Below are 26,273 nucleotides of genomic sequence, written 5' to 3' on the forward strand. Positions count from 1 at the left end.
TTGGAGCCCACCTGCCCAGGGTAGGGATTCCTGCGCTTTTGGTCAAACGACAGCGCGAGCAGCTGTTGCACGGAGCTGTGACTCCCTCTGGTGCCTGCCCCGAGGCTCCCAAGCTTGTTCTTCGCTCTTTCCTCATCCCACAGCCCCAGGGATAGGGGGTTTGGGGTGTCCCAGCTGGTTGTGGGGCAGCCTTGGGGTGGGTGGGTGAGTGGGAACCTCAGCTACTCTCCCACCTTGGCAGCAGCTGTGGGAGCTGCCCGGCTGTGGAAGTTGGGATGTGCCAAACACCCTCGTGCTGGAATTTGGGGGGATGGAGCTGCTTTCGGGGTGATGGAGGCAGAGCTTCGCCTGCAGATGGAGCTCCTTGCTCGGCTGCTGGGCTCAGGGAGAAGGGCGGGGTGAGATGATGAATTGGGAGAATTTCTCCTTTTTGAGGACCTCGTGGCTCTGCCAGACCCCAAAAGGCAAAAGGGATTGTGCTTCAGTTCTCCCTGTTGGGCAGGGGATGGCGGTAATTAATCCTTCATTAAGTTAATTACCCAAATGTGCTTGGACTGAAAGGGGGGGAGGGAGGAATCACACCAGGTATTATAAAAGTGAATCTCTGCAACCCCAGTAATTCCAGGGTAACAGGGGGATGGTGGTTTTGGGGTGTATGGCTGCAGCAGCCAGGGGAGCTGATGGTGCCCCACCACCAGCCCCTGCAGCCTGCTCCTTCCTCCCCTGGGAGATGAGGAGAGTGAGCAAGGTGGGTGGCTGTAGGGACGGAGGGGCTGCTGGGGGGGCTCTGCCCCCCTCCCCTCCCACCTCCCGGTGTGCAAATACTGCAACTTTTGCAAACTCCTGGGTTTGGGGCTGGAAACAGCACTTTTGGGGGCTGCAGAAGGTGCTGCCCCATGGGCTGGGAGAACCCTGGGAGGGGTCAGCAGGAAGCACCTTGCAGCCACAGCCAGCCTGGGTCCCGCCAGCCTGGCAGGTGTGTCCTTGTGCCAGGCTAAAATGGCCCGTTTCCACCTTGTTGGGGAGCAGAGACATGGGAGGAGCCTGCTGGGGAGCAAATTTGGCCTTTCCAGGGGCTAGGCTCAGTTCTGGAGGCAGAAGGGACAGATGAGGACAGTGGTGGTGGCCTGATCCCCAGTGGAATCTGCCTGTGGGACCCCTACACTGCCTGGGGTGAGGGGCAGCCATGGGGTCAGGAGCTGCTGGCAAGAGCTCATTGCTCCAGGGATTACACTGATCCTCTCCAGCTTCCCTGCTGTGTGCTGAATGATTTCTGAGTCTTAAATATGTTTTTCCTGCTAAATTGGAGGTGTTTGTGTCCACAGTGCAAGGGCCAAGTCAGTGTTTGCTTTGATCCCTAAAATCTCAGCTGGTAGGGAGGATTTTGTGATTTGCCCTCTGTGTGGTGGAAAATCAGATGCAAATTGGTTTCTTTTGAAAAAGTTTCTTTTGAAAATGGAGCTCTGCAAGGCAGCAGATTCAGGGCTACAATACTGAATCTTCTGGCTGTCCTTACTGCTTTGCAGACTCTCCTTATGGTTCCTGCTCTCCTGTCAGCATTGTGACTCCCACCTTGGCTGCACCTTGAAGGAAGAAACTCTTGCAGGTTCAACACTTTTCCCCAGAAGCCAAAATTCAGTCTTTCCCATGTGGTTTTCAACCCACTAATGGACGGGGGGGCTGCTGAGGGGGCTCTGGGATCTTTTAAAATTGTTGTTAATTTTTTTCCCCAGGCTATGATGACAATTCCCTGGGACTTGGTGCAACTTGGGTGTGAGGTTTGCTTTGCTTTCCTGCATGTCACTGCAGTGATGTGATGTTACTGGAGGTGCTGAGTCCATCCCATTTTTGGGGATGGGATACCCCAGTGGTGGGTATAGCAAACCAGCCTTGGTTGTTGCAGCTCCATGGGGATTTGCTAGATTTCAATGTTCATTAAGGTTTGGGTGGATCAGTTGTGCTGATTTGGGTTTTGGTAAGGAAAAATAACAAAACAAGAAGAAATCTGGTGCCATGATGAGGAGTGATGCGATTTTAGCTTTCCTCCATAAAGAAATTAGGCTCAGGAGGGCATCCCCAAAGTTTTGGGATGTCTGCTTTGTCTCTAAGTGATTAGTCAGGAGGCAGCGACAGAAAAGGGAGGAAATCCTTACAAAAATCCTGGAAACAGCTCAGAAGAGAAGGGGGACCCTGTGGGGGTCAGGATTGGGGGCCAGCGCTTCTAGGGACAAGTTTGGGGTAATCTGGTCCCTGGCAGGTGCCCCTGGGCTCAGTGTGACCCCCAGCACAGAGAAGGGAACATCTGGCCCCGCAGCAGCAGCAGCAGCAGTTTGAGCAGGCACAGGCAGCCGTGCGCTGCTCCTCCTTCCCAAGGCCGGCTCCCTGCTGTGGAAAAGGCCGTGTTTCCTCCCCAAAACAGCTCCCTCGTGGGACAGGAGATGTTTGCTCCCTCTCCCCGGCAGAAGCGAAACCCTATCCCCGTCCTCAGCGCTCCGCTTGGGTTTCTCAGGGCTATTTCGGGCACTCGGCTCCTCTGCCTCCAGCGTTTCCACTGCCTCTCTCCATCTTTTTTTCTGCTCCTTCCCTCCTCCGCTGCCGTCGCCTCCCCGTGCCCTCGCCGAGTGTCCTCCCCGCGGCCCCTCCGCCGCGGCTGCTCCCCGAAATGGGCCACCGAGGCGGATTATTGCCATCGCTAATCTGCATTCGCCCTCCTCCCGGTCCTCCCCTGCTCCTCCCTCCCCCAAATCGCTGCCGCACGGCGCCGGTGTGCGGTGCCGCACGGGCGGACCGGCCACCCTGGGATGGCCAGCGCCGGGAGAGCCGCCGGGCCGGGACTGCCGTGAGTAGGGGGGCTGTGCTGGCCGGGGCTGGTCGGGGTGTCCCCGCGGTGGGAGGCTGGGTGGCTCTCCGGCCGTGTCCGCTGGCTGCGTCCTCCTTGGATTGTTTATCTTTTCCCATCCCTGCCCTTCCCGTGTCCTTCGGCGGCGGCGGGAGCCGGGAAGCCCGTCTGGGGTGGGTCGGGATGCTGGGGTTGATCCCCTGTGGGTCATGCCCTGCGTGGCCTCTGCTCAGCAGGGACATGCCGGTGGAGAACGGGGACACGGCGGGACAGAAGGGACAGCAGGTCAACGGTGAGGTCAGCGGTACCCCCCGGCTCCGGGGGATGGGGGATCCCCCGCTCCGGGACACGACAGCACCTGAGAGCAGCAGGACAGAGGTGATGGCAGCGGGCTGGGAGTCGGGACCAGCGCTGGGTGACGAGGGTGGGACGCCCGGGGGGGCCCCACAGCGAGCAGGGCAGCAGGAGGAAGCCCTGATGACCGAGCTCTCAGAACTGGTGCAGAAGGTGGTGAAGAGCAGCAGCTGGTGGGAACGGCACGGTGTGGACATCAGCATCCTTGCCTGCAGCTTCCTCCTGCTCCCAGCAGGTAACTCAGCTCAGCCACCCCAAATCACAGCCAGGGGGTCCTGGGGGGGTCACACTGCCTCCTCATGACTGGTGAACTGCTGGGAGCCTGTTAGCACCTATTAAGGTTGTAACAAAGCCACAATAACTCCTCCACCCCATGACACGGGGCACCCTAACCCCAACAGAAACCCACAGCAGGTGACAATGACACCCGGGATACAGAGGGGTTGATACCTGGGTGGATGGGCACAGTGGAGAACAGGGAGTCCTGTGCCCCATCTGTGCCTGGCCTTGGGATAGGAAAACCCTGGTAGTTTTGGTGGCAATAGCCACCAGTGAGTGGTGTGTGTGGGGAGACACAGCCAAGCAGAGGTCGGTCTCCAGTGGCATGTTTGGAAAGCTGGGACCTTCCCTTGCTTTTGAACTCCTGGGGATGCTGAAATCCTGGCAGACTCTTGTCACCAGTGGGATCCCAGCCAGAGCTGTGGGATGGGATCTGGCACCAGCAGCACCCAGTGCCATCACAGCTGGAAGTGGCCAAACCCTCAGTGTGATGGCCTGAGGGCAGTGAGGAGGCAAACTCCTTGGCTTGGGTGGTGTAAATACCTGTAACTGCAGCTGAAGAACAGGTTTAGGGCAGTGGCGTGTTTGGGTATAGTAACACCTCCAGCCTGGCTCAGAGGGCTGCAGGACATGCCCCTGGCCGAGCTCCTGCCCAGCTGGTTTCTCCACAGGGTTCCTGTGCCTGCGGTCAGCCCAGACCATCCCTTTCCTGGCGGGTGTCCTCACCCTCGGCGTGGTGCATCACACCCTGACCGTCAAGGGCAGCCACCTGGCCAGCCACAACACCTTGACTGAGTCCAAGTCCTGGGGAAAAGTGTGGGCCATCTTCTTCATTGAGGTGGGTGGGGCTGTGGGGTGTGAGGGGCAGCCCCCCAGAAATGCCCCATCAGCACTGTACCCCACTGGGGAATGGTGGGAGTGGTTTATAGTGCCTAACTCTTAAGAAGTCCATTTCCAGATGGGTTTGGAACCTGTGGGGTGCAGAGCCATCTCCCCTGGATTCTTCTTTATGGTTCCAGAGCATCTCCCTTGGGTTCCTCTCCCACAAGCCCAAGCCAGGCAGTGCCCGGCCCTGGCACCATGACTGAAAGCACCACCTCTCCTTTCTCCTCCTGCCCAGCTCTGCTCAGCTTTCACAGTCGAGCAGGCCACCTACAACCACGTGAAGATCCACCACGGCTACACCAACGTCATCGGCCTGGGGGACTCCAGCACCTGGAAACTTCCTTTCCTGAACCGCTACGTCTACATGTTCGTTGCCCCTCTCGCAGTGCCCATCTTGACCCCTCTGGTTGCGCTTGGTAAGTGTACCAGCCACCCCGGGACAGGGTGCAAAGAGCTTGTGGCTGTCCAGGTCTCACCCCACCCAAGGGTCCTGATTTGTTTGGGGGCATCACATTAACTACACCAGCTCCTGAGAGGACACCAGTCTTCAGCAAGGGCAGGAGATGCTGCACTTGCCCTGGGTCAGCATCTGCTGCATCTCCTTTCTGCTGGTGCTCAGAAAACACTTCACCTTTCCCTATGCTGGATGTTGAAAGCTCTAGAAAAAGCCATTATGAGCCTGAAGCACCTGAAATTTGCTCTCCTTTCACTCAGATCCTCTGCCTTTTTGGGGTTCAGTGTCACACGTGGGTCTCAGGATGGTCAGAGCGTTGCACGGGGTGTGTTTGACGGCTGCGAATGGGGTGGAGGCTGTGGGGGCTGGGATGCAAAGAGCTCAGCCAGGAAAAGTGGTGTCTCTAGGGAAATAATGGTGCCAGGAAATGATCAGGGAGAAGAGCCCAGAAAGCAGTAAGAGCCTGAGGAAACCCAGCCCTCTGGACTGCACAACCCAGCTCTGGGCAGTGCTGAAAGCACAGACAATGACTTGACAAGCTGTAAGAAATGAAGATGCATCTGAATCCCCAATGTGATGATGCACAGCTGGATCAGCTGCCCTGAGGAGGCTCTGGGACCTAGCCCCAAAAAACAGCAGGTCTATGGGGTTTTGGCCAACCTGGAGGATGGGGAAAGGGAGATGATGGGATAGGTGGTAGGGTTATTGGCACACTGGGCAACGTGGCTGCTGGCATAGCAGTGGTGGCAGGGAAGCATCAGCACCTCTCCCTCTTTGTGCTGCCTCTTTTTCCTTGTGCAGATTTATTGAGGAATGTGGAGTGGAAAGCAGCTCTCCGGACTCTCTGCTGCATGTTCCTGGGTTTTTACTGCCATTACTGGCTGCTGCTCCACGTCTCGGGCTTCCAGTCGCCATGGTCAGCCCTGCTCTGCATGCTGCTCACCCGCTCCCTCCTGGCACACCCCTACATCCACGTCAACATATTCCAGGTAGAGACCTGAAGCTCCAAGATATCTCAACACTGTTGGAGACAGACCAGTGACCACCCAGTGCTGGTGATGTAGCCTCAGTTGTCACCTCCCTTGTGCTGATGTTGTCACTGGGAGGATCAGGCTGGTGGTGCTGGGTGGGAAGTGGTGGCCCTGGGAGAATGTCAGGCCATGTGGGTGCAAAGCGCAGGAGGGTGATGTTGTCTGCAGTGGCTTGCAGGATTGGGAGGGTTGGTGTGTTTGCAGGTGGTGTTACACTGCCAGAGCTGCCACTGGCTCTGCTGGGAAGAGCCTGGGGAGGTGATGGGTGCCCCAGGGTCCCCATCCTGCCTGTCCCACAGCACATCGGCCTCCCCATGTTCGCGGCCGATCGCAAACCCAAGCGGATCCACCTCATGAGCCTGGGCGTCCTCAACCTGCCCCGCAATGCCCTCCTCGACTGGTCCTTCGGCCACTCCCTCATCAGCTGCCACGTGGAGCATCACCTCTTCCCCAGCCTCTCCGACAACATGTGCCTGAAGGTGAGGCAGGCCTTCAGGGTGGCTGAGAGCGTTGGGAGGTGACATGGGGACAAGACCATCCACCTCCCACCACCTCCTCTACCTGCTGCCAGACCTCTCTGCGCTGCATTCCCTCTGTGCTAGAGACCCTCTCATTGATTTTTGGCAGCCCCTAACCCACCTCCCTCCATCCCATTTCTGTTTCTCCTGGGTTTTTGCTCCCTGCTCCTTCTCCTGGTCCAAATTTCAGCCCGCAGCATCCTCCCAGCTCTTCTGCTGGGAAAGCACCCCAAGCCTTGCGCAGTCTGATTTTGGGTTCAGCCAGCATCCAGGCAAACCTCCTATAATTTTGGTTGTGCCCTTACTTGTTGCTCTGAGGTGTGGAGTGTGTTCTAAAGGGGCTCTGAGCACTTCCCCATCTTGAGGGGATCCCAAGGCAGGTCCATGTCCTTGTTTAATGCTGTGCCCTTATTTTCAGTGCCCTTTGCTCGAGCTCACAGGGCTGGCAGGACCTGTCTCCCACACAAACGTTGCAGAGAAGGGGGTAATTAAGTAGAGGCACCTCCCAGCCCCACTGCAGAGCCGGCTGTGTGGGCACGTGGGGATAACTACGGGTGTGAGTGCCGAGCATGCGTGGCTGGCTCTCGCCAGGGCACCTCTCCTAATTCACAGCCCCACAAAGGCGTTTTGCCGAGGTGAACGCCCTGTGTTGCTGCAACTGGAAACCACCTTCCTCGTAATTTTCATGGCAAAGGTGTTATGGTTTGGTGCTGCCTTCTCCAGCCGTGCTTTGGGCAGGTGGGATGGGTTTTCTGGCTCCTTTGGGGGGTGCCTCAGGCTGGGAACATTGCACAAGCACCGGATATCCCACACAGAGGTGACGTGTCCTTTTCTTTTGCAGATCAAGCCCATTGTCTCCCAGTACCTGAAGCAGAAGAAGCTGCCCTACAACGAGGACTCCTACGGCTCCAGGCTCCGGCTCTTCCTGCAGAGATACGAGGAGCTGATGGTCCACGCTCCCCCCATCACGGAGCTGGTGGGCATCCAGTGAGGGCTACAGGACTCAGGGGGCTGCTTCCCACAGGGACTTGCAGCAGGGGATGGTTTTAGCAGGATTGGGGCTGCACAGACCAACACCTCCACAAAGTCATCGCGTGGGAACAGTCCCTCCCCTGTGTCTTGCTTTTGGCTAGAAAACAGCGCACAGAGACACTGCAGGAGGAGAGCCAGGCGATAAAACACTGGGGACAGAAGGATCAGGGTCCCCCCACAGTTATTCCCAGCCAGGGCTTAGTTTTATCCACTCTGCTTTCACGCTTGGGGAGAGAAAACCCCACCTCTGTGAGGGATGCAGCACCGTGTCCAGGACATCCAGGACTGGCAACCACCAGGATCTGTGGGATGGAGCTGCCACTGTGTGGCTGGGGCCTCAGGCAAGGGATGGATGGTGGGGAGGGGGTTGTGTCACTGCTGCTTGTGCTTTGCCTGACTTTGGGCTAAATCAGTCCCTTTTAGGAACAATGGTTTGGCAAATTCAGCCTTAACTACTTTGAGATGGATTTTCTTCATCAGGGTTTGTTGCTGCAGCAAGTCATACGGGTTATCCCCTGGTGCCTGGGGTGGGGCTGGGGGAAAGAATCTCACCCCATGGGAGGTGTCTGTATTGGGGTTCTGGAGTTGCCCCCAGACCTGGTCATTGCTATCGTAGGGGAACAGGCAATAGCAGGCCCTGGATCCACCCAGTGTGACCCCTTTGGCATCAGAAATGGGGAATTACTGATTTGTCCCGGGCTGGGGCCCAGGACATGCCAATGCCCTGGGCTGGTGACATTGCCACCTCTATCCGGCCCCACGTGGGTTCATCGATCCAGGACGTTGTGAGACTTCCAAAGGGCAAACTCCCTTTAGGCAGGGGTTAGGCTGGGTCTGTAGATGGGGGGGAAAAGCTTAGGAGAGCTGGAAGGACCAAATGGCCCAAGAGCTCCTGGGGGTCGCTCAGGAGTGGCAGAGACCCTCCCCAGAGCTGCCCTCCTACCCTGTGATTAATCTCTTAACTGAGCATCAGAGCTCAGTTAAGGTCAATGTGCCAAGCTAAAGGTGTTCCTGGCTCCAGCCACAGGCTGAGTGAGCATTAGAGGTGCTTTCGGTTCAGGCAGGGTAATCTCAGCCTCACGTGCTCCCGCTTGTGGGCACAAAATGCTCTTTATCCTCTCCTGCTGCAAAGAGATCCGCCCCAAAATGTTTCCAAGCATTGGTCGGGGCAGCAGCACTTTTCCCAGCTGGACTCCGTGGGTGTTTAACGCAGTACCATCTAAAGGCAAGTGCTCGCAGGTCCTTCAGCCGGAGGGAGGCGACTTGTGGTTTGGGAAATATGTGGATTATGCCCTGTCAGAAGTGGCGGACACAGAAGTTAATGAGGGAAAGGAAGAATTCTGGGGGGAACAAAGAATATTCTGATCCATATTCAGACCCCCCTTCCCCCCAGATTTAAACTGAGCTGTTTCTGTGGATGATATGGTGATATTCGGAGCCTCTCTGGGCAGCGGGTTGGTGATTGCTGTGCTTGGAGCCGTTGGAAATCCTGGTCCTTGCCCCAAACCCCCCGAGGGGGTGGGAGCAGACGGAGGCACAGGGCCAGCTGCCGTTCTCAGCGTGCCTTTGCAGAAAGACATCAACCGATTTCCAAGACCGTGAGAGAGAGCGTGTGGGTTTTATGACCCGTGTTACAACCAGCTTCCATCTGTAAACTCCTCTCGCTCTTAATTGCATTTAAAAAGCCCTGTCAATGCTCGCCTGCGTGTCCTGGCATCTGTCCAGCTCTTAAACGTCTCCTGGACCCGCTGAGATGGTTTTCCTGACTAGTGCATTGTGCAGGGGCTGAACCAGGACGGGGTGATGCTCCTGCACGGGAGGTGGGAGTTGGTGCGCTTCAAACGAGCTGAGTGATGGGGATTAAGGAGGAAATAAAGCAGGGACCGTGGTGGAGGCTGGATTTTGCCGCTGCCTCCGGCACTAGCGTTTTATCCTTTTTCGAGGGGATGCAATGGGTTTCTCCCAGCAAGGGGCAGAAAGAGGCTCTGCAGGGGAATGGTTTTAAAACTGGTTTTCCCCGGTAGACCATGGCAGTTGATCTCTTTGGGACAATAAAGGGACGCTGGCAATTAACCCCCGCGGGGATGATGATGATGATGATGATGATGCGAGAGAGGGATGGGTACCGCGGAGGCCTCACCATAGAGAGCAGTGGAGCGAACGGTGCCGCACAGCCGCTCCTTCCCTGCCTCTCTATGGTACCGCTCACTTCCGGGCGGCCGTGGAGGGGACATAGCACCGCCATTGGCTGGGGACGTGGGAGGCGTGGCCACGCCGCGGTTGATGGGCGTGGTTATGCAGATCGCATCGCTGTCCCGCCAGGCGATTGGTCAGCGGGCAGAAGGGGCGGGGCCTGGCGGCAGCACCGGCACCGGGCTGGGGGACACGTGTTGGGACCGGGGGCACCGGGACCGGGACAGCCGGAGATCCGGGGCCGGGGGGCTGCGACAGGCGGGCCCTGCCCCAGCTCCAGGCGCGTGAGGGCCGCGGGGCCCCTCGGGCCGCGAACGGGGCCCCTCCGGAGCGCGGGGTCGGGTGTCCCGGTGCTGGCGCTGCGGGGCACTTGGCATCCCCCGACTCCCTTCCGGCCCCACCGAACCCGGCCTGGCCGTGAGCGTCGAGACCGCCGGCCCTGACCTCGAGGCGTTCCGGCCTCCCCGAGGCCAGTCCATAAATCCCGGCCCCGCCGCGCTGCGGCCGCGGCGATGGTCGCGGGACGAGCCCCGCTCGGTGGGTGTCGCGCTCCGGGCTCCAGGGAAGGGCTGCGGTGGCCCCTGGCAGGCGGCAGCTCCAGTGTGGCCTCACGCCTTCCCTGTCGTTCTCCCCCGCAGGGCTGCGGCGGTGGCTGTCCTCTCCCGCCCCGGCGCCGCGGGTCTGCGTGGTGGGCAGCGGCCCCGCCGGCTTCTACACGGCTCAGCACATCCTCAAGGTACCGGGGCGAGGGCCGGGACCTGCAGCTGAGGGAGGGACCTGGTGCTGCCTGGCTCTCAGGAGGCTGGGGGGTGGTTTGGTGGGGTCCCGGCCCTGCCCCAGCCAGGTCTGTGTTGTTGGGGGGCTGCTTGGGGCAGCCCGGATCCCACAGTGTCCTCCTGGGCCACTTTGGCTGGGGCCGCCTCCATCCCTGCCCCGACCCTGGGCTGTGCACACCAGAGCCACGCTGGTTTCTGCGAGCTCGTGCCGAGTGATTTTTCCAGAATCAAATAAGCAGCAGGCATCTGCCTCGCCGGGAGCTGCTGTCACCCAGCAGGAGTGACGCTAACCGTGTGTTAAAAGTGGATGTGTGGGACCTGCTCCCCTCCCTCCTCCTCACCCAGCTGGATTAAGACACATGGGTGATGCTTTACCTGGTGTCAGCGCTCTGGGCGGTCTGCTGGGAAATGAGACCTGAGCACAGCACTGGGCTGCTGGCACCCACCAGAGATGCAGCAGCTTAACCCCGTCATTAAACCGTGCTGTGTTGTCTCTGGTACGTGTCGGAAAATAGCTGTTACTAAGCCTCAGGGACAAATTTCAGGGCTGCTTAATCTCCGGGAAGAGGCTGACTCAAAATACAAGATAACAAAAGCCTTGCAGCCAAACATCTGTCTAAAGCTCTGACCCTGATGTGACTCAGCCCCGGGGGATCTCAGGGCATGGGCATCTCTGCTGGGGGCTGGCAGATGTCTGGAAGGTTCCCCAGCACTCAGGTGGCGTGGGGGCTCTTTTGATCAGCCCCCTCTGAGTGCTGGAAAGCCACCAGGTTAGTGTGGAAATGGGGTGGGTAGGGCAATGGAGCCCTCATGAGATGTACTTGATGGTGGTTGGGGTCACTCTCTGCTACGCACCTCGTGATCTGAGCAGGCAGTAACAAGCACACAATTATCCTGTGTGTGGAAAAGTCTGGAAGAGGCTGTTTCTGGCTGTGGGATCGTGGTGCCGCCCTCCCTCCTGCCCTGTGTTTCCCCCAGCAGCAGATGAGTGTTGCTGGGCTCCTGTGACCTTTCTGTCCTCGTCCCATAACTGTGACTTTCTCCTCCCACAGCACCACGGCGGGGCCCAGGTGGACATCTACGAGAAGCTGCCCGTTCCCTTCGGGCTCGTCCGTTTTGGGGTGGCCCCAGACCACCCCGAAGTGAAGGTTGGTGCTCCCTCCCCTTTCCCCTGTGAGGACAGTGGTGGGTGCAGGTGAGGCAGTCGCTGTCCGCAGGCTGTGGTGTGGAGCTGTCACACTTGGAGAGGTCCAGATCTCCTCCTGCTCTGCACTGAGGCCTTGGCTTGGTGATGTGGTAGGATGCCTGGGATATAAGGTCTCTGGACAGGGGGTCAAAAACAAGGGCTTGTGATAAGAAGTGCTGTTCCCAGTGCTGGTCAGCCTGGCCTAGAGCAAGGCCAAGGAACGTGGATGGGCTTCCTTGTACCTGGACACTTTATGCCAGCAGGATCTTGCCTGCTCGTTGCTGTTGCTGCTCTTCCTTTAATCTGTAATTGTTCTGGGAACATGCAGAGCTGCTGTTGGGGGTGTGGAACTGGGTTATAGGTGCTCTTCTGGGCAAGGAAAAGCTAAGCCAAGGATTTCACAAACATTTTTCTTCGCCTGGCAGAGAGCTGTACTCAGAGGTATCTGCTGTGTCTGAGCTGGGGTGGAGGTGGTTGGAAGGGTGGGGCACAGGACATCCAGACACAGCAATATCTTGCAGTGGTTTCCTCTAATCCCTGAAGATCCCAAGACCAAAATGCATGGACTCCTTTGGGCTGAGAGAGGAGGAGTGGACCTAACAGGTGTGGGTTTGGTTCTGTGGTATCTGTCCTGTCTCCAGGCTGAGTCCAACTCGAGCTGCAGGGGAACAGGTGGTGATTTTGCTGCATAGCCCAAATGACTCAGAAGAAAAGGCTCTGGATGCCATCCTGCCCTCATCCTTTCTTGAGGAAGTGGGTTTTGGGAAGAGTTGACATGAGAGGCTGGCAGAGGGGGCTGGAGGGCAGCACCCTGGATGGAAGGAGGTGCTAGTGGGGCTCCCTTGCAAGCCTCACCTTTGGGAAGGAGTTTTCCCCTGCAGTGGGGTTTATTCTGAGGGGCTGAAGGCACTGAAGGGGTCCTGTCCTCCCCAGGCGGGTGCAAAAAATGAATTTTCCTTTCCAAAGAGGGCAGTGCAGAGAATGCCAAGCCACAGCTGTGCTTATCTCCCTGTGAATTATCTTTGGCTGTTGGTAGATAAGAGTCTCAGAATAACCAACCGAGGAGCGGCGGGTGAAGCATCTCAAGGCTGGGAGGGGATGGGAACGGGGCTCTCCCGTCAGCAGCAGGCCTTGGCCCCGGCTGTGGCTTGGACATAACTCTGGGTTCTCTGATCCTTGCAGAATGTGATCAACACCTTCACGCAGACGGCACGCTCGGGGCGCTGCTCCTACTACGGGAACGTCACCGTGGGCAGGGACGTGACGGTGCCGGAGCTGCGGCGGGCGTACCACGCCGTGGTGCTGGTGGGTACCTGGGCTGCCTCGGCGTCCCAGGAGTCACAGAGAGAAGGTCTGCAGCTCTTCCCAGCTTTGGGACAGCTCAGGTGCTCCAAGGCTTGTCCGAAGCCCTTGCAGGGAGCGTGTGCTAGAGCGTGGCATCAAGTGCAGGTTTCTGAAACCTCTCCCCTGTGCTGGCCAATGCCCGTTTCAGCCCAGCATGGATTTGTTCCTCCTGCTCAGTCCTCAGCTTGTCGTGCTCTGCTTTGCCCCAAGGAAGTCAACTTTGGCCCTGGAGCCCAGGGGGATGGGTGGATGAAGCCCCTGTGCCTGTGCTTCCTTTAGCCTTTCCACTGACTATCCCAGCCTTTGGGAAGGGTTGGCAGCCGTGCAGTGTCCCTGGCAGCAGCTGGAAGGGGAGGTTTGTGTTTTTGGTATCAGACCCTGCACACGGTGACATCTCTGACTGTGTCTGCTCCCTCCCCAGAGTTATGGTGCTGAAGACAACCGGGTCCTGGGGATCCCAGGGGAGAACCTCTCTGGGGTGTACTCGGCCCGAGCGTTCGTGGGCTGGTACAACGGGCTGCCCGAGAACCGGGACGTGAGTACAGCCTGTGTGCTTCCCTGCCCTTCCTCCCATCCTTCCTCCCGTCCCAGCAGACATTCAGCTCCAGATTAAGTCCTGAAAGGCCTTGCAATTGGAAAAGATTAGCAGGAACCATGTTAAATCCTTCTTAGATGGTAGAAATGTGAACAATTTGCACATGAGTGAGAGCGGATTAGCTGGCTCCGTACGTTGGCAGCATATTTTGGCTGGGCCAGATGGGAACCTGGAGGGGTGATGCTCTGCATCCTGAGGAGGTTTTTTGGCCAAGACAGCTCCTGCTCCCAGAGATGCTGTTGCAGGAAGAGTGGGGAGAGGGATCAGCCAGAAGCATCTGTGTCTGGTGTGGAGTTTCCCCACCTGCATCACCTCTTTTTGGAGCAGTGAGGGGAGGAAGGGAATTTGGGTGGTGGGAGCAGGCCTGAGGGGCTGTACGTCATGGAGGCCATGTGGATTCACTCACAGCTGGGTCTTTCTCTCCCCACAGCTGAAGCCTGACCTGAGCTGTGAGACGGCGCTGATTCTGGGTCATGGCAACGTGGCACTGGACATTGCCCGGATCCTCCTGTCCCCACTGCAGCTCCTCAGGGTGAGTGCACCATGAAGGCAGTCCAGGGCCCAAATCCTCTCCCTGCTGGAGTTCCCACCCATCTCAGCAAAACCTCAGACTCCTCTGTCTTTAGGATCTTTCCCAGGGAAGGCTGTTGCCTCTCGGGTGCACTCATGGATTCACAGTCTGTAGGGAGTGATCCAAGGCTGTGGCCATGCCTTGGATAATGCTGCAGAGCTCCCTGGATTGCTCTGCTGGTATCCAAAAAGTTGGAAGCTGAGCTTCACCCCTTCCTTTTCTATGAGAAGCAAAGGAGGGAAGAAGCTTGCCCTCTTTCACCAACAGACTAGAAGCTTGTCTTGGGATGTGGGTTTTTTTGTGCTGCAGCTGAGGGCAGCAGCCTGGTTTTTACTGGTGGCACTGGGCACACTGGTGGCTGGTCCAAGCTGGTGGACCTCTCCCCTGCAGACAGCTGGGAGCTGGTGTGCACCAGCTGCTCCACAGAGCTGCTGCCCCAGATGTTGACAGCAAAGGTTTACCCTCCTGGAGAAATGCCACGAGGTTTGTTACAGCTGTGCAACAACTGCCTGTATTAATATCTAAATGAAATTTTAAAAACCCCTTAAATTTGGAGGCACTGGAAACAGTGGCTGAAGCCAGCTGGGAGCAGTGCTGCAAAGGACATGGCACTGGAAATGCCTGCCAGGGTGGGCAGGCAGTTTCCTGTTAAGAATATGGGTCTGGAATGGTTTATCCTGGTGTCCCTCCCATCATATTTTCTCTGGAAAAGATCTCGCAATCTAGATATACACACACACGTGACTGAAACAGAGCACAGGGTTGCTGAAAGGTGCCGGTGCCAGGTGAGCCCTGGCCATGCTGTGCTTGTGCTGGAGCTGCCTGGGGCTAGCAGGTGGTGATTTGAGCTGTGGTTTGCAGCAGGTTTCATCCACAGCCTGTATGTCCTGAGCTGGGAAGTCACCCAACAGCATCTGCAGGCACCTCAGAATCAAGATCACTGGAAGGCTTTGCTCTGTTAGCCCCAAGGTGAACCTGCCTGGGTGGATCCCCCGAGGCAGTCTCACGGGGTGCTGGCTCGTTACCTCCGGTGCGTTATGGCCTCGGAAAGAACATTCGGTGATGAGGGACCAGCTGTGCAAATAGCTCTGTGCAAAGGGAGATGACTTGTTTTCTGTCCTCTCCCAGGCTCTCTGCATGCACAGCCAGCTTTTCTGCTGATTTTTCACCTTCAGAGGCTGTGCCTTCCCCCCCGGCTCCCTCCAGATCTGGCCTCATCCCCCTCTCCCGAATCTGTTTTGCAGAAGACAGACATCACTGACAGCTCCCTGGCAGCTCTTGCCTGCAGCAAGGTGAAGCGTGTCTGGCTGGTTGGGAGGAGGGGACCTCTCCAAGTCGCTTTTACTATCAAGGTGAGGCTGCAGGGCAGCTGTTTCCCAGTGTTGAGCCCCGGACTGCCCATCCCAGCTAGGGAGAAGTGGTTTGGGAGTGGGAGTGGAAGCCAGGCATCCTCCTTCCTGCACCCATTCCCTGGCTTCCAGCCCAGAGTGCTGGGGAAGGGGGCCTGGGGCTGTTGGGTTACCTCCCTGTTCTGGAGGTAACATCTTCCTGCCTGCAATTCCCAGGAGCTGCGGGAGATGATAAACCTGCCTGGTGCCAGAGCTGTCCTGGACTCTGCTGATTTCACAGGCCTCGAAAATGCTGTCAAAGGTGAGGGAAGTGTGCCATGCTCCTTCAGGCAGGGACTCACATTGTCAGACAAGCATCCAGGAGCGATCTGGAGATGTTCAGGGTGTACATCAGAGAACTTCTTGTCCTGTGCTTAACGCCTGGCACATAAAAGCTTGGTGACCGTGGTGTGTCTCGTTCTCAGAGTGCTGGGAGGCACCAAGGCAAGGGAACAGCCTGTTCCTCTCCTTATGCAGCCACTTTGCTGCATGGGAGCAGTGCTTACCCTCTGAGTGATGAGGGCATGAGGTTCAGGAAGGCTGAGGGGACCTTGCAGGGGAGATCCCAAGGCTGTTGATTTAAGAGCTTCCTGTAGAGCTAAAAAGAAAACACTGAGTTCTGGGGTCTCCAGAGACCTGCTCTTCTCCACAGGCTGCTGCCTCTGAGCCACCAGCAAGACAGGAGAATTGCAGGATTTGATTTGTGTGTCCCACTGGCCCCAAGCCTCAGGGGCTCTCCTGGTCACTTTGACTTGCAGTTTGTCATCTCAAAGGCATTGGACTCCCATCGACATGACAGACTCACATACCGAGGCTGCCTTGACGTGGCCTTGGCTCTGTGCTGTGTCCTGAGGGGCTTGTGCTGATTCCTGTCGTGAAGATCTCTCTCTTTTCTTCTTAGATGCTCCCAGGCCCAGGAAGCGACTGACCGAGCTGATGATCAAAACAGCCCTGGAGAAGCCCAGGGAGAAGCCAGTGGAGGCACAGACAGCAGCCCCCCGGGAGTGGGGGCTGAAGTTCCAGCGCAGCCCCCAGGAAGTGCTGCCCTCCCCTGATGGGAAGAGGGCAAGGGGAGTCCGCCTGGCCCTGACCCGCCTGGAGGTACGGGCTCAGGGGGGCTGGCATGTCCCTGGGAGGCTGCAGGGATGGAGCAGGACACTGTTGCATCCCTCAGGAGTCTCTCCAAGGACAGCTTTGTGTTCCTGTCTGGTTGGAGTGGCTGCTGGCAGACTCTGGGGGAATCTGGTGCCACCAAGAGCTTTTCCCCTTCCAAAGGGAACAGCAGAACATCCTTTAGCAAATACCCAGGGACCAAAGATGCCAAAGGGGACTTGAGCAGACTGCTCTTCTGCAGGGGTGACTGTGGAGATCAGCAGCCTCTTCCTCCTTCTCTTAGGGCTCAGGTGACTCTGCCAGAGCTGTCCCCACAGGAGAGGTGGAGGAGCTGGAGTGTGGGCTGGTGCTCAGCAGCATCGGGTACCGGAGCCTGCCCCTGGACCCGGCCGTGCCCTTCGACACCCAGCGTGGCATCATCCCCAACAGCTCGGGCAGAGTGGAGGGTGTCCCAGGTCTGTCTCCACAGGGATTTGCGTGGGGCATGTCGAGTGCACCTGGTGGCTTGGGGGGCTTTGGGGTGGGAAGCTCCGTTCGCCAAGGGCACGGATACAAGGCAGTTGCACACCATGGAGAGTGGAAACTGGGGAAATGAGCTGCCTCTGTAAGGGGCTAAGAGCTGGCCCAACCCCAGCTCGTGTTACGGGTGTCTGGTTTAGCACAGGGGGGTTTTTACTAGGCCTTGCATCCTGTTACTAAAGTGACACAGCCCATGTGGCTGCTTAGTGCTGGGCTGCAGGTACACAGATTGATGTGACAGCACTGTCCAAGGGTCTGTTCCCACCACCAAGGTGGGGAACAGGGCAAGGACTTGCAGCCAGGAGGGTCCATGGCCTTGTTGCTGACCTGAGCCTCGCTGTTCCATGTGCCCTTGCAGGTCTGTACTGCAGCGGGTGGGTGAAGAGAGGACCCACGGGCGTGATCATCACCACCATGAACGACAGCTTTGACACTGCCCAGTCTGTGCTGGAGGATCTCCAGGGGGGTGTGCTGGACATGTCCCCCTCCAGAGAAGGCTTTGGGGCCGTGGAGAGCATCCTGCGCAGCCGAGGTCAGTGTGGGGCAGCCAGCAGGAAGGGACAGTGCAGCCAAACTGCTCCTGCATCTGGGTATCCTGGGGCAGTGAGTCCCGTGAGCCCCTTACAGGAGCAGAGTCTGAACCATGGGAATGTGTTTTGCTGCTGTTTCAATGTTCCAAAGCCCAGGGAGAGCAGGACTTGAATTCCCTCAAACTGTGTCATTGCTAAGGTTAATGACCACTTTCTGGGAAGGACCATTAAAGGCAGCACAGACCTTGGATAAAATGTCACTGTCAGCTGCCGAGACAGTGAGCTATTGCTCTTGAGTGGTTTTCCTAGTAATCCTTCCAAGCAAGTTAGGGGAAAGATTAAAATGCCCATGAGAGTAATTTGCTGTAGCTGTGTTTAAAGACATTCAATTAAAGTGTGTGTGTGTGTTTTGCCTCTTAAACTGGCTGAGGTTTAACAGTGAACTGGAAGCATTTTGTCCCCTGAGGTGGTTCCGTGCTCGCCGTTGTTGCGGCTCGCAAAGGTCTGACTGATCCAAGTTGACTGGAACCTACCATCCCTCTCCTCCCAGCGTTAGAAATTCTCCTTTGTGAGGCTGAGGTCAGAAAGGGGCAGGTTTGCTGGCACATCAGGTCCCTGCCGATGGGGAGGTGAGGCTGAGCTTGTTTTCACCTGGTTAACTCCTCTCTCCCATCTGTTGCCATCACCCCAGGGGTCCGTCCCGTTTCCTTCTCGGACTGGGAGAAGATCGATGCTGCTGAAGTGGCAAGAGGCAAAGCTGCTGGCAAGCCCCGAGAGAAGATCGTGGATCCTGCGGAGATGCTGCGGCTGATCGGTCACTAGGGCAGCGGCGGTGGGAACGTGGCACTGCTGCAGTGGAGCCGTCCTGGGGCAACACCAGCGTGTGGTGAGCAGAGCCTGGGAGCACGGGGCTTGTGCCCAGGGCTGGTGGCCGCTCTGGAGAGGTGTGTCACACTGAGGCCCCTCTGGTACGATGAACTCTGGGTTCCCAAAGTGAATGTCCTCAAGACAGGAGGCTTCTGGCTGGCCCTGCGTCCCTGCAGCCGGGCTGCCGTTCCTGGGGGTGATTCTTGTTGTTTGAGTCCTTGGAGCATTAATGAATCATGCAGTGCAGGTGAGGGGAGGTGTGTGTGCACCTGGAGGAGTCCTGCCACCCGCTTTCCCCACGGCAAGTCGCGTGGAGACGTTTCCCTGTGTCATGCTGCCCCCCCTTTAAGCCACAAGCCAAGTGGCTTTGTTGCCTTGTAATTCGTGCCAGAGCAGGCATCTTTTAATGATAATTGTTTTTTAAATAAACCCTTTCAGGGAAGCCAAATTGGACATGCTGCTTGAGTCTGGCTTCTTTTTCTGTGACTGCCTTAACCTGGGAGCAGCCAGCCCAGCACCACGGCTCCTGTGACATGTCCCAAGGCAAGGCAGCTCCACACAGGGAGGGACCAGGTGCTCTCCACTTGTTGTGAGCTCTGTGCAGGCAGAAAAGGGCAGTAATTTGCTTTCTGCCTCCCACAGTTAAACCCCAGCAGAGCCTGGGTTCTATCCTATGGGGTGGATTGGGATAACAAGCATGTAATTGCCTTGTTCCGGATCATGAGGGATCCTGTGTCCATCAGTACCTGCCAGCGCTGACTGGTGCAAGCGGTACCTTGAGCCCTTTCACTCTATTCACTGGTGGGGTTATTTTTTTGGCCTGTGTGTTTTGAAGCTTATTAAATGCTTCTCTTAGCCCAGATTGACTACGGTGACGGTGTCAGGTTTTAAGCCAGATTACAAGCCGTGAGCTGTAATCTCCTCTTTATCCGTGGCGCAGGGGCAGCGTCAGTGGGGCCCCCTTGCCTGGCTGTCCCCGACCCCCCCGTGCTCCCTGCCAGAGCGCTGCAGGATTGCAAACCCTCCTCTCTGACCTGTGTAAGTGATGACAGCAGCAGTGGCTCTCTGGTGGAGGCAGAGGGAAAACCGAGCCGGGGCAGCCAATGGTGGTTTGTCCACACTCAACCTCCACCTCAGCCCAGCCCTCTCCCACAGCAGAGGACTTGCCCATGAGGCACTGCATTCCCACCCCATTGCTGTCCCAGCCTTAAGGAAGGGAGATCTCTGACTTCTATTTTTTCCTTCTTTTCTCCCATCCTTTTCTATTTAAATCTCATTTGCAAGCTCATTAAGGAACTTGGGAAATGCGATACTGGGAACTCGTACACAAACGAGCAATAAAGCTTTTGTGGAACAGCTGCTCGTGTGATGTGGCTCTTGTTACGTCTCATGGCTGATGCAGCCTTAATGCTGAACTCCTGAGAGGGAGATTACATCAGCTCTGGGTTTTGAGGTGAATCAGAGCTTTGGGAAGCGGGTGTGGAGGTGAGGAGGCTGCACCCAGTGTAGGGAGCAGCCATCTGGGTTGACAGCCCAGCCAGGAATGTGATGGTGGAGGGTTTGTTGTGGCTGCATCAAATCTGAAGGTTTTGGGGAGAGATGAGCCAGCTCTTCCCCAGGGTTTTCTTCCACGTCGCCTTGAATGTCGATGTCAGGTTGCTTTTGTAGCCGTGGTAAAGGCCACCGTGCTCCTGCTGAGCACAGCGAGCGGCTGCTCCCAAACTGAGGATGCTTCAGGGGAGTTTTTGGGCTGTGATAACAGATTAAGGGGAGTGTCTGTCCTTGCTGTGCTCAGTGACCTTGCTCAACCCTGAACTTGGCCAAGGCCGTGGGGTTAATGCTGATCTATGGGAAAAGCCATGGGATGATGAAGGTCAGTGAAGGGCAGGGATGGGGGACTGAGCCTCATGGGCATAGAAGGGATCACTGTGATCATGTAAATCCTTATTCAAAACCTCCAGCTGCCCCTTCCTCTGCTGCCTGTGCCCCCACGGCGCAGCCAGGTGTCCCGCTGCCTCCTGCCTGCCCATCCCTGCCCCTGCTTTCCATCCTTCCAGAGAGAGACCGGGATGTGTCCGGTTTTCCCGGGAAGGTCCTTGTCCCCGGCCCGTGTCGTTAGGTGGCGCTGGGAGGCCGTACCGGGGAGCGGAGAGGCTGAGAGGGGATGGAGGGATGACCTGGCACCTCCGGGGCTGGGGGGGTCCCAGCTCTCCTGCTGCCTCCCCGGGCTCCGGGCAGTCGGAGGGCGGTGGGCAGTCCTCGTAGGCTCCCGTTCGCTTTCGGGTTCTGCTTTTAGGCACGAATAACCTCGTGTTTGCTTCAGGTGTGTCCCCACTGTGGTGGTCCGAGGGGAGAGGGGGGACAGCCCTGCCAGGCAGCACCCCCCTCGCCCTCCGCTCTCCTGAGCTGCCAGGGGAGCAGCTCCAAGGCCGTTTTCCAACGCAAGTAAGGAGCAGGGAAGGCCATGCTGTGAGTGACACCGACTCCTGTTGGAAAGAGGCCTGAAATGCTGGAAGTTGTCGCTGCCAGCTTTTCATGTGGACTGCCCTGCTTGGATGAGTTATGGCTCAGCTTAGCTCTAATGAGGCTGCACAAAGCTGGTGGAGGTCAGCATCTGGTGAGCGATGGCCCTGAGAGCAGCTGGACGTGGCTGCACGGTCCTTCCCTGTGGCTCCCTGCCCCACATTCTCCTTGCTGTCTGTGTGCTGCTCCGCAAGGCAGCCAGGCTGGATATGGGGCAGAGAGCTCATCATTGCCAGGGTGATGGCACAGTTTCAGTTGGGTCTTTGCAACCTCCTCTTGCTGCTTTGCGCTGCTGTGCCTCAGTTTCCCTGCTCTGAAGACTCTGCAGGCAAGCTCTTCATTGCCCTGAGACTTATAATCCAGGAGAGAGAGGTCTGAGGCATCCCAGAAGCTCCTGTTGATGCTGCATTTTCCAATTACTCCCAGAAGACAAGTGCAGAGCTCCTGCTGGCTTTGCTAGTAGGCTGCTTGATGAACTTGGCCTTTTCCAAGGATCGTTCAGAGCCCATGAAGTGGGAGATTTCCTGCGCTCTGGAGTGAGGGAAAAACCAGCTTGAGTTGGATCTCTGGCCCGGCAGCGAGGAGCTGTGCCACTGTTTAAAAGCCAGCTCACGCGACCAGAAAAATGGTTGAAAAGGCTTTTCCCCAGCGTGGCTAATACACGATTTTCCAGCCCCGTCCCCGGAGCCGGCGCGGCGCAGAGGCGGTGTCCGGCTTTACGCTGTCCCCTCGCCGCATGAATCACCGAATTGCGGCACCCGCTGCCGGGGGCCGGGGCGAGTCCGTCTGCGCCGGGGCTTCGCCGGGAACAGATGGCTCCGGAGAGTGCTGACTTCAGCGTGTTGGCTGAGCACGGCATCGGCCCCTGCCTCTGCCCACCCTCGCTGCTTGCTGTCCTCATGTCTTCTCATTCTTCATGTGCTCTTCCCTCCAGATCCATCCCCGTCCCCTGGCAGGCATGAAGAAGAGGTTGGGGTACCAACCCCTGTGTCACTGGAGAGGATTACAAACCCCACTGTGCCCAGGGAGCCACTTCCCTCCTGGCATAACATCACCCTTTCACCACAAGTAGCATCCTTGCCTCCAGATCCACCGGAGGCTCATGGTTTCCACTCCAAGTCTTGGAGATCCAACCTTCCCAGGGTTCTGCGCTCACCAAAGTCTGGCTGGTGGTCAGAGAGTTGTGCTGGCTCAGGCAGTGGTGCTGCAAGTCAAGAGGTTTTCCCCCTGGTTGGGATGAATTACTTTGTAAATTGGGGCTGCAAGAGCCCAAGGTCAAGAGGGAAGCAGAGGTGAAGGAGATGTAAACTCCCAGTAGCCACTTCCAGGAGTTATTTAGGGATATGACAGTGGCAAATAAAGTTGAGGATGGCTGGTTACACCCCAGAAAGAAGCAACTTCCTCCCTTCTTGGGAAATTTCCATTTCCAACAGCTTTGTCTGCCTCATCCTCAACCTCTGGGGCAGCCCTGCGGGTACACACCACCCCAGGGGGAGGAATTATCCCTGCAGGAATGAAACCATCCCTGTTTATTTTTGTTCCTTAATTACTCTGAGGGTAGGACATGGTGGCAGCAGACCGGAGCAGTGCCAGACTGGAGCTGTGCCTGATCTGTGCCAGGAATGCACTACCCATAGCACCATCCTCGTGGTCTCTGTCCCATCCTTCTCCTTGCTCTGCTCTCTGCCTCGATTGCTTTTATGGCTGCTGGTATCCAAGATACTGGCCAGCTCTGTATGGTTGTTTAAGCACCAAATTCCTGAATTCCCCATGAGATCGAGCAGACAGGGGAGGTAGGGATGGTGGGGTGGCCCTAGGAGTCACAGGTTGGGAGAAGGTGATCTACACCTGCGTTTACTTCTTAAGTGAGACCCAGAGGGACAGGGGGTGCCGAGGAGTAGGAGCAGCTGGGCTTAGACCTTCATGATTTTTGGCCAGACTTCTGGGGAAGGGGAGGGTGGCAGCCAACAGGCAGGATGGGGATGGATGCAAGACCAGTACAGGAATAGGAATGGGTGTAAGCCAGATCTCAGGAGTCACAAGCGTCACCTGCAAGACTCGGCTCTGGCAGAGGGACCTGAGGGCCTGGTGCTGTGTTTGTCCTGTCTGATGTCAGATGCCATTATCGGGATGCAGGTGCCTGTGGGAATAGCCCAAGCAGACTGTGTCACCCAGATGCCACTCTGCCTTTCCAGGGACAGCTCTGGATTTGTGCTGGCAGTGCACAGACTCAGGTGCTCTCCTTCCCAAAGTCCTCGTTTAGGATGCACGTGGGTTAAAAACCCTCAGCTGATTTTTCTCCTACAAACAGGAGGCTGACGTTGGGGCTCGCCCTGCAGGGCTGGCGTTGGCCTGGATGGGTCTGTGCAGAGCTGGACTAACATCAGGCTCCCAACACAGCCCTTTCACATCCCCCTTGCTCCCCTGGCCTGGCTGCCAGCAGGCTCTTCCCCGCAGGAGGTGGCTGCACACCAGGAGCTGTCGGAGCGCGGCGCCTCGCGTTTATCAACCTGCTCACAGAGCCTCCTGCAAGAGGAGATGCCAGGGAAAGGTAACGAGGCGATGGAGAAGCTGGCTGAGCTCCCTTTGGTCGGGGCTGTGCTGTGTTTGAGGGCCCAGCTGGGGTGCTGAGGGTCCTGCCCTGGGGCAGCATTGCAGCCGTGGGAAGGAGGGAGATGAAAGTGGGAAAGGCAACTTCGTGCCCGTGTTATCTTCATCCAACCCAGAAAGCCGGGCAAAGAGGGCACTGAGGGGCTGGGGAGGTCAGAGGAAAAGTCCACTTGCATCTCCTGGGGTTGTGGGCTTGATCTTGAGGTGCCATTGGTGCCTCTGTTTCAAACTGGACCTTTGTAGCCATCAGGGGCATCTTTTTTTTTTTTTTTTAATGTAAAAAGGACTTTAGGTGTTTAAATGCACAAATAAGGCATTGTGATGACTGCAGAACAGCCCCCACAAGCTGCATAGTGTCTGGTGGCCCAGACCCAGCAGCAGGTTGGATTTGGAGATTTGCTGCATTTTCCCCCAGAAAAACATTGTGGGTTTTGGTTTTTAAGACACTGAAGGACTGTGCCAGTGAAACTGCAAACCTGGGGTCAGGCTCTCAGTGCAGAAGCTCACTCACTGTGAGCCGCTGGCAAGGCTTTAGCTGGGTTTGATTCACAGTGAAGAGGAATTGCTAGGCTGGGAGGCCCTGGCATGTGTGTCACCACCAGTCCTTGCCCTCCACTGCTTGTTCCCACTGCAGATACCCTCCAGCTGTGCCCAGCTGTGCACCAGACCTGGCTTTGTCTCTGTTTTGTGTGTGGGGTTTGGGCTGTGATGGGGATTAAATGTACCATGGATAGAGATGGTGGGGGGTCATGGGTGTGATGGGAAAGCTGGGTATTGTCCCAGGTGGGGGTTGCTGTTGCCCCCCTCATCCCACCTGGAAAATCTTGCTGGGAAGTATTTTCCCTCATGAAACATCACGGGGACTGAAATAGTTGTGAGCCAAGACCTGCTGAGGGCTCCAGCCTGGGGAGCAGGGAATCCTGGCAGGGATAAATGAGGCCCCTGAGCTGCTGGGGGAGCAATATGGGCATGGGACCAGCTGAGTGCTTGTGTGCCAGCCCCAATGGATCAGGTCCCTGGAAAGTTGGTCCCCTAGGCCCTGTCCACGGGACCACAAAGGCAAAAGAAGGGGTTAAACACAGCCGCTGCCACTTTTCAATGTGAAACCCAAGATCGGCCCTTTTGTTGTCCTGGGAGAAGAACATTCGGCATGGAGGACCTGTTGCCAACCCGTAAATCTCCTCTCCAACCAGGCAGTGGTGGGCAGCCTGAGGCTGAGGGAGCAGGTATCCAAGACAGGGGTGCAGGATCCTGCATCCCCCATCGCCCCGAGCCCCTGCACTGCAGCAGCCTAGGAGATTTGGCTGAGCTCTCCTGCAGAGAGAGAGGATGCTACTTTTACAGGGATTAAAATATAGCCCTAAATATATTTTCCCCTTTCCTCTTTTTTTTTTTTTTTTTTTTTTAAACTCTTCCATCCCCGAGCTGCCCCGAGGGCACCCACAGCACCTGGGCAGCAGGAGGCCAGGCTGCCTCAGGGACCAGGGATGGTGAGGGGAGGTCCTGCAGCAGGCAGCTCGTGCCTAAACCACAGACAGCATGTTTTTAGGTAGGTTGAAACCTCTCTGGAAATGGCCTTTCCAGGCCCAGTGGCCACAGGGACGCTGTTGCAGGTGGCTGAGGGGCCAGGTTGGGTGGCAGCCACCCAACAGCCCTTAACGGGTGGTCCTGTCCCCAGGCCAGGCATCAGCCCCTGGAGAAGGCAGAAGGGCAGTGCCTGGGCACAGGTGCTGTTGGCACCCAGCCCTGTCAGAGTGGGCAGGTGCTCTCAGGGTGATGCCCAGCATTTTAGTGGCTCTGAGCCAGGACATAGGGAGGTTTCAGAGCAGCTGCCCCCCTGGTGAGGCTTGACTGGGCTCTAACCCCTGCCACCTCCTGCTGGAACTGTGGTCCCTCTGCCTGCAGCCACCGGCTCATTTTGGGGCAGAGCGGGAACCCAGCCAGGGACAAGGGGACCCCAGCAGGGCCTCTGCCTGTCTCCCCCCTTCCTTTGATGGATCTCCCCCCTCTTCCTCCCACCCCCACCCCCCAGTCTGGCTTGCTCTAAACCAGTGCTGCGGGATCAGCTGATGCTTTAATACTGGCCCTGGCGACAGCTGGAGGATGCTGCTGCCTGCGGGGGCTTTGCTCCGTGTCAACCCCCCTCCCTGTGACCGGTGGGGACCCTTGGGCTGCACTGCACCTTCTGGGGGGCACCAGGGTGGGCATCTGGCCACTGACCACCAGTTCAGTCATCAAAGCAGTGGAAGATGCTGGTGAGAGGGAATGAGTCCAACCACACTCCTCCAGCCCTCCTTGGGGCTGGGGACGGGCAGTGCCTGGGGAGGAGGACTGTGTCATTTTCCCGTAGGTTTTCCCTCCTGGAGAAGGAGGAGAGGGGCAAAAGAAGAGGGTCTCTTCTCCCCTACCCTCCCCAGCGTTGGGGCCGGCGCCAGTGCCAGGGGAGGCGGGCCAGTTTCGGGAGGGAGGGCTGCCCGTCCCCTGTTCCCCCCTCCCTTTCCCCCGGGGCTGGCGGCCAGCCCCGAAGTTGCGGCGAGGCGGGAGGACACACGTCCTGTCCTTCCACCGCCCCCGGGCCGCCCCCCCCTCTCCACCACCTCCATCCCCGCATCCCTCCCCCGCGCTCCTCCCGGCCGTCCCGCCCGGGCAGCCCCGCCGGTCCCGGG

At 57.5% G+C, this 26,273-nt stretch overlaps 2 protein-coding genes across 3 annotated transcripts; both read left to right on the plus strand.

The window, feature by feature from the left end:
• The first annotated feature begins 2,640 nt into the window (after nucleotides 1-2,640).
• On the plus strand, nucleotides 2,641-7,844 carry FADS6 (fatty acid desaturase 6). 2 transcript variants are annotated; one of them, XM_027895660.1, is made up of 7 exons: nucleotides 2,641-2,839; nucleotides 3,073-3,428; nucleotides 4,144-4,310; nucleotides 4,593-4,773; nucleotides 5,613-5,800; nucleotides 6,142-6,321; nucleotides 7,202-7,844. In XM_027895660.1, exons 1-7 carry the CDS (start codon nucleotides 2,802-2,804, stop codon nucleotides 7,349-7,351), a joined length of 1,260 nt encoding a protein of 419 aa, XP_027751461.1. In that variant the 5' UTR covers nucleotides 2,641-2,801; the 3' UTR covers nucleotides 7,352-7,844. The 2 variants fall into 2 exon arrangements, with proteins under 2 accessions (XP_027751461.1, XP_027751462.1); XM_027895661.1 differs by lacking the exon at nucleotides 6,142-6,321.
• Nucleotides 7,845-10,028: 2,184 nt separating this feature from the next.
• FDXR (ferredoxin reductase) lies at nucleotides 10,029-19,827 on the plus strand. Its single transcript, XM_027895641.1, has 12 exons — nucleotides 10,029-10,122; nucleotides 10,224-10,321; nucleotides 11,414-11,509; nucleotides 12,730-12,852; nucleotides 13,313-13,426; nucleotides 13,917-14,018; nucleotides 15,302-15,409; nucleotides 15,623-15,707; nucleotides 16,347-16,546; nucleotides 16,842-17,013; nucleotides 17,436-17,609; nucleotides 18,299-19,827. Exons 1-12 carry the CDS (start codon nucleotides 10,098-10,100, stop codon nucleotides 18,427-18,429), a joined length of 1,428 nt encoding a protein of 475 aa, XP_027751442.1. The 5' UTR covers nucleotides 10,029-10,097; the 3' UTR covers nucleotides 18,430-19,827.
• Nucleotides 19,828-26,273: the final 6,446 nt, after the last annotated feature.

Source organism: Empidonax traillii, unplaced genomic scaffold (genome assembly GCF_003031625.1).
Source record: "Empidonax traillii isolate 1590-97213 ecotype Southwest subspecies unplaced genomic scaffold, ASM303162v1 scaffold462:size771534, whole genome shotgun sequence".
In the NCBI taxonomy this organism is placed as follows: domain Eukaryota; kingdom Metazoa; phylum Chordata; class Aves; order Passeriformes; family Tyrannidae; genus Empidonax; species Empidonax traillii.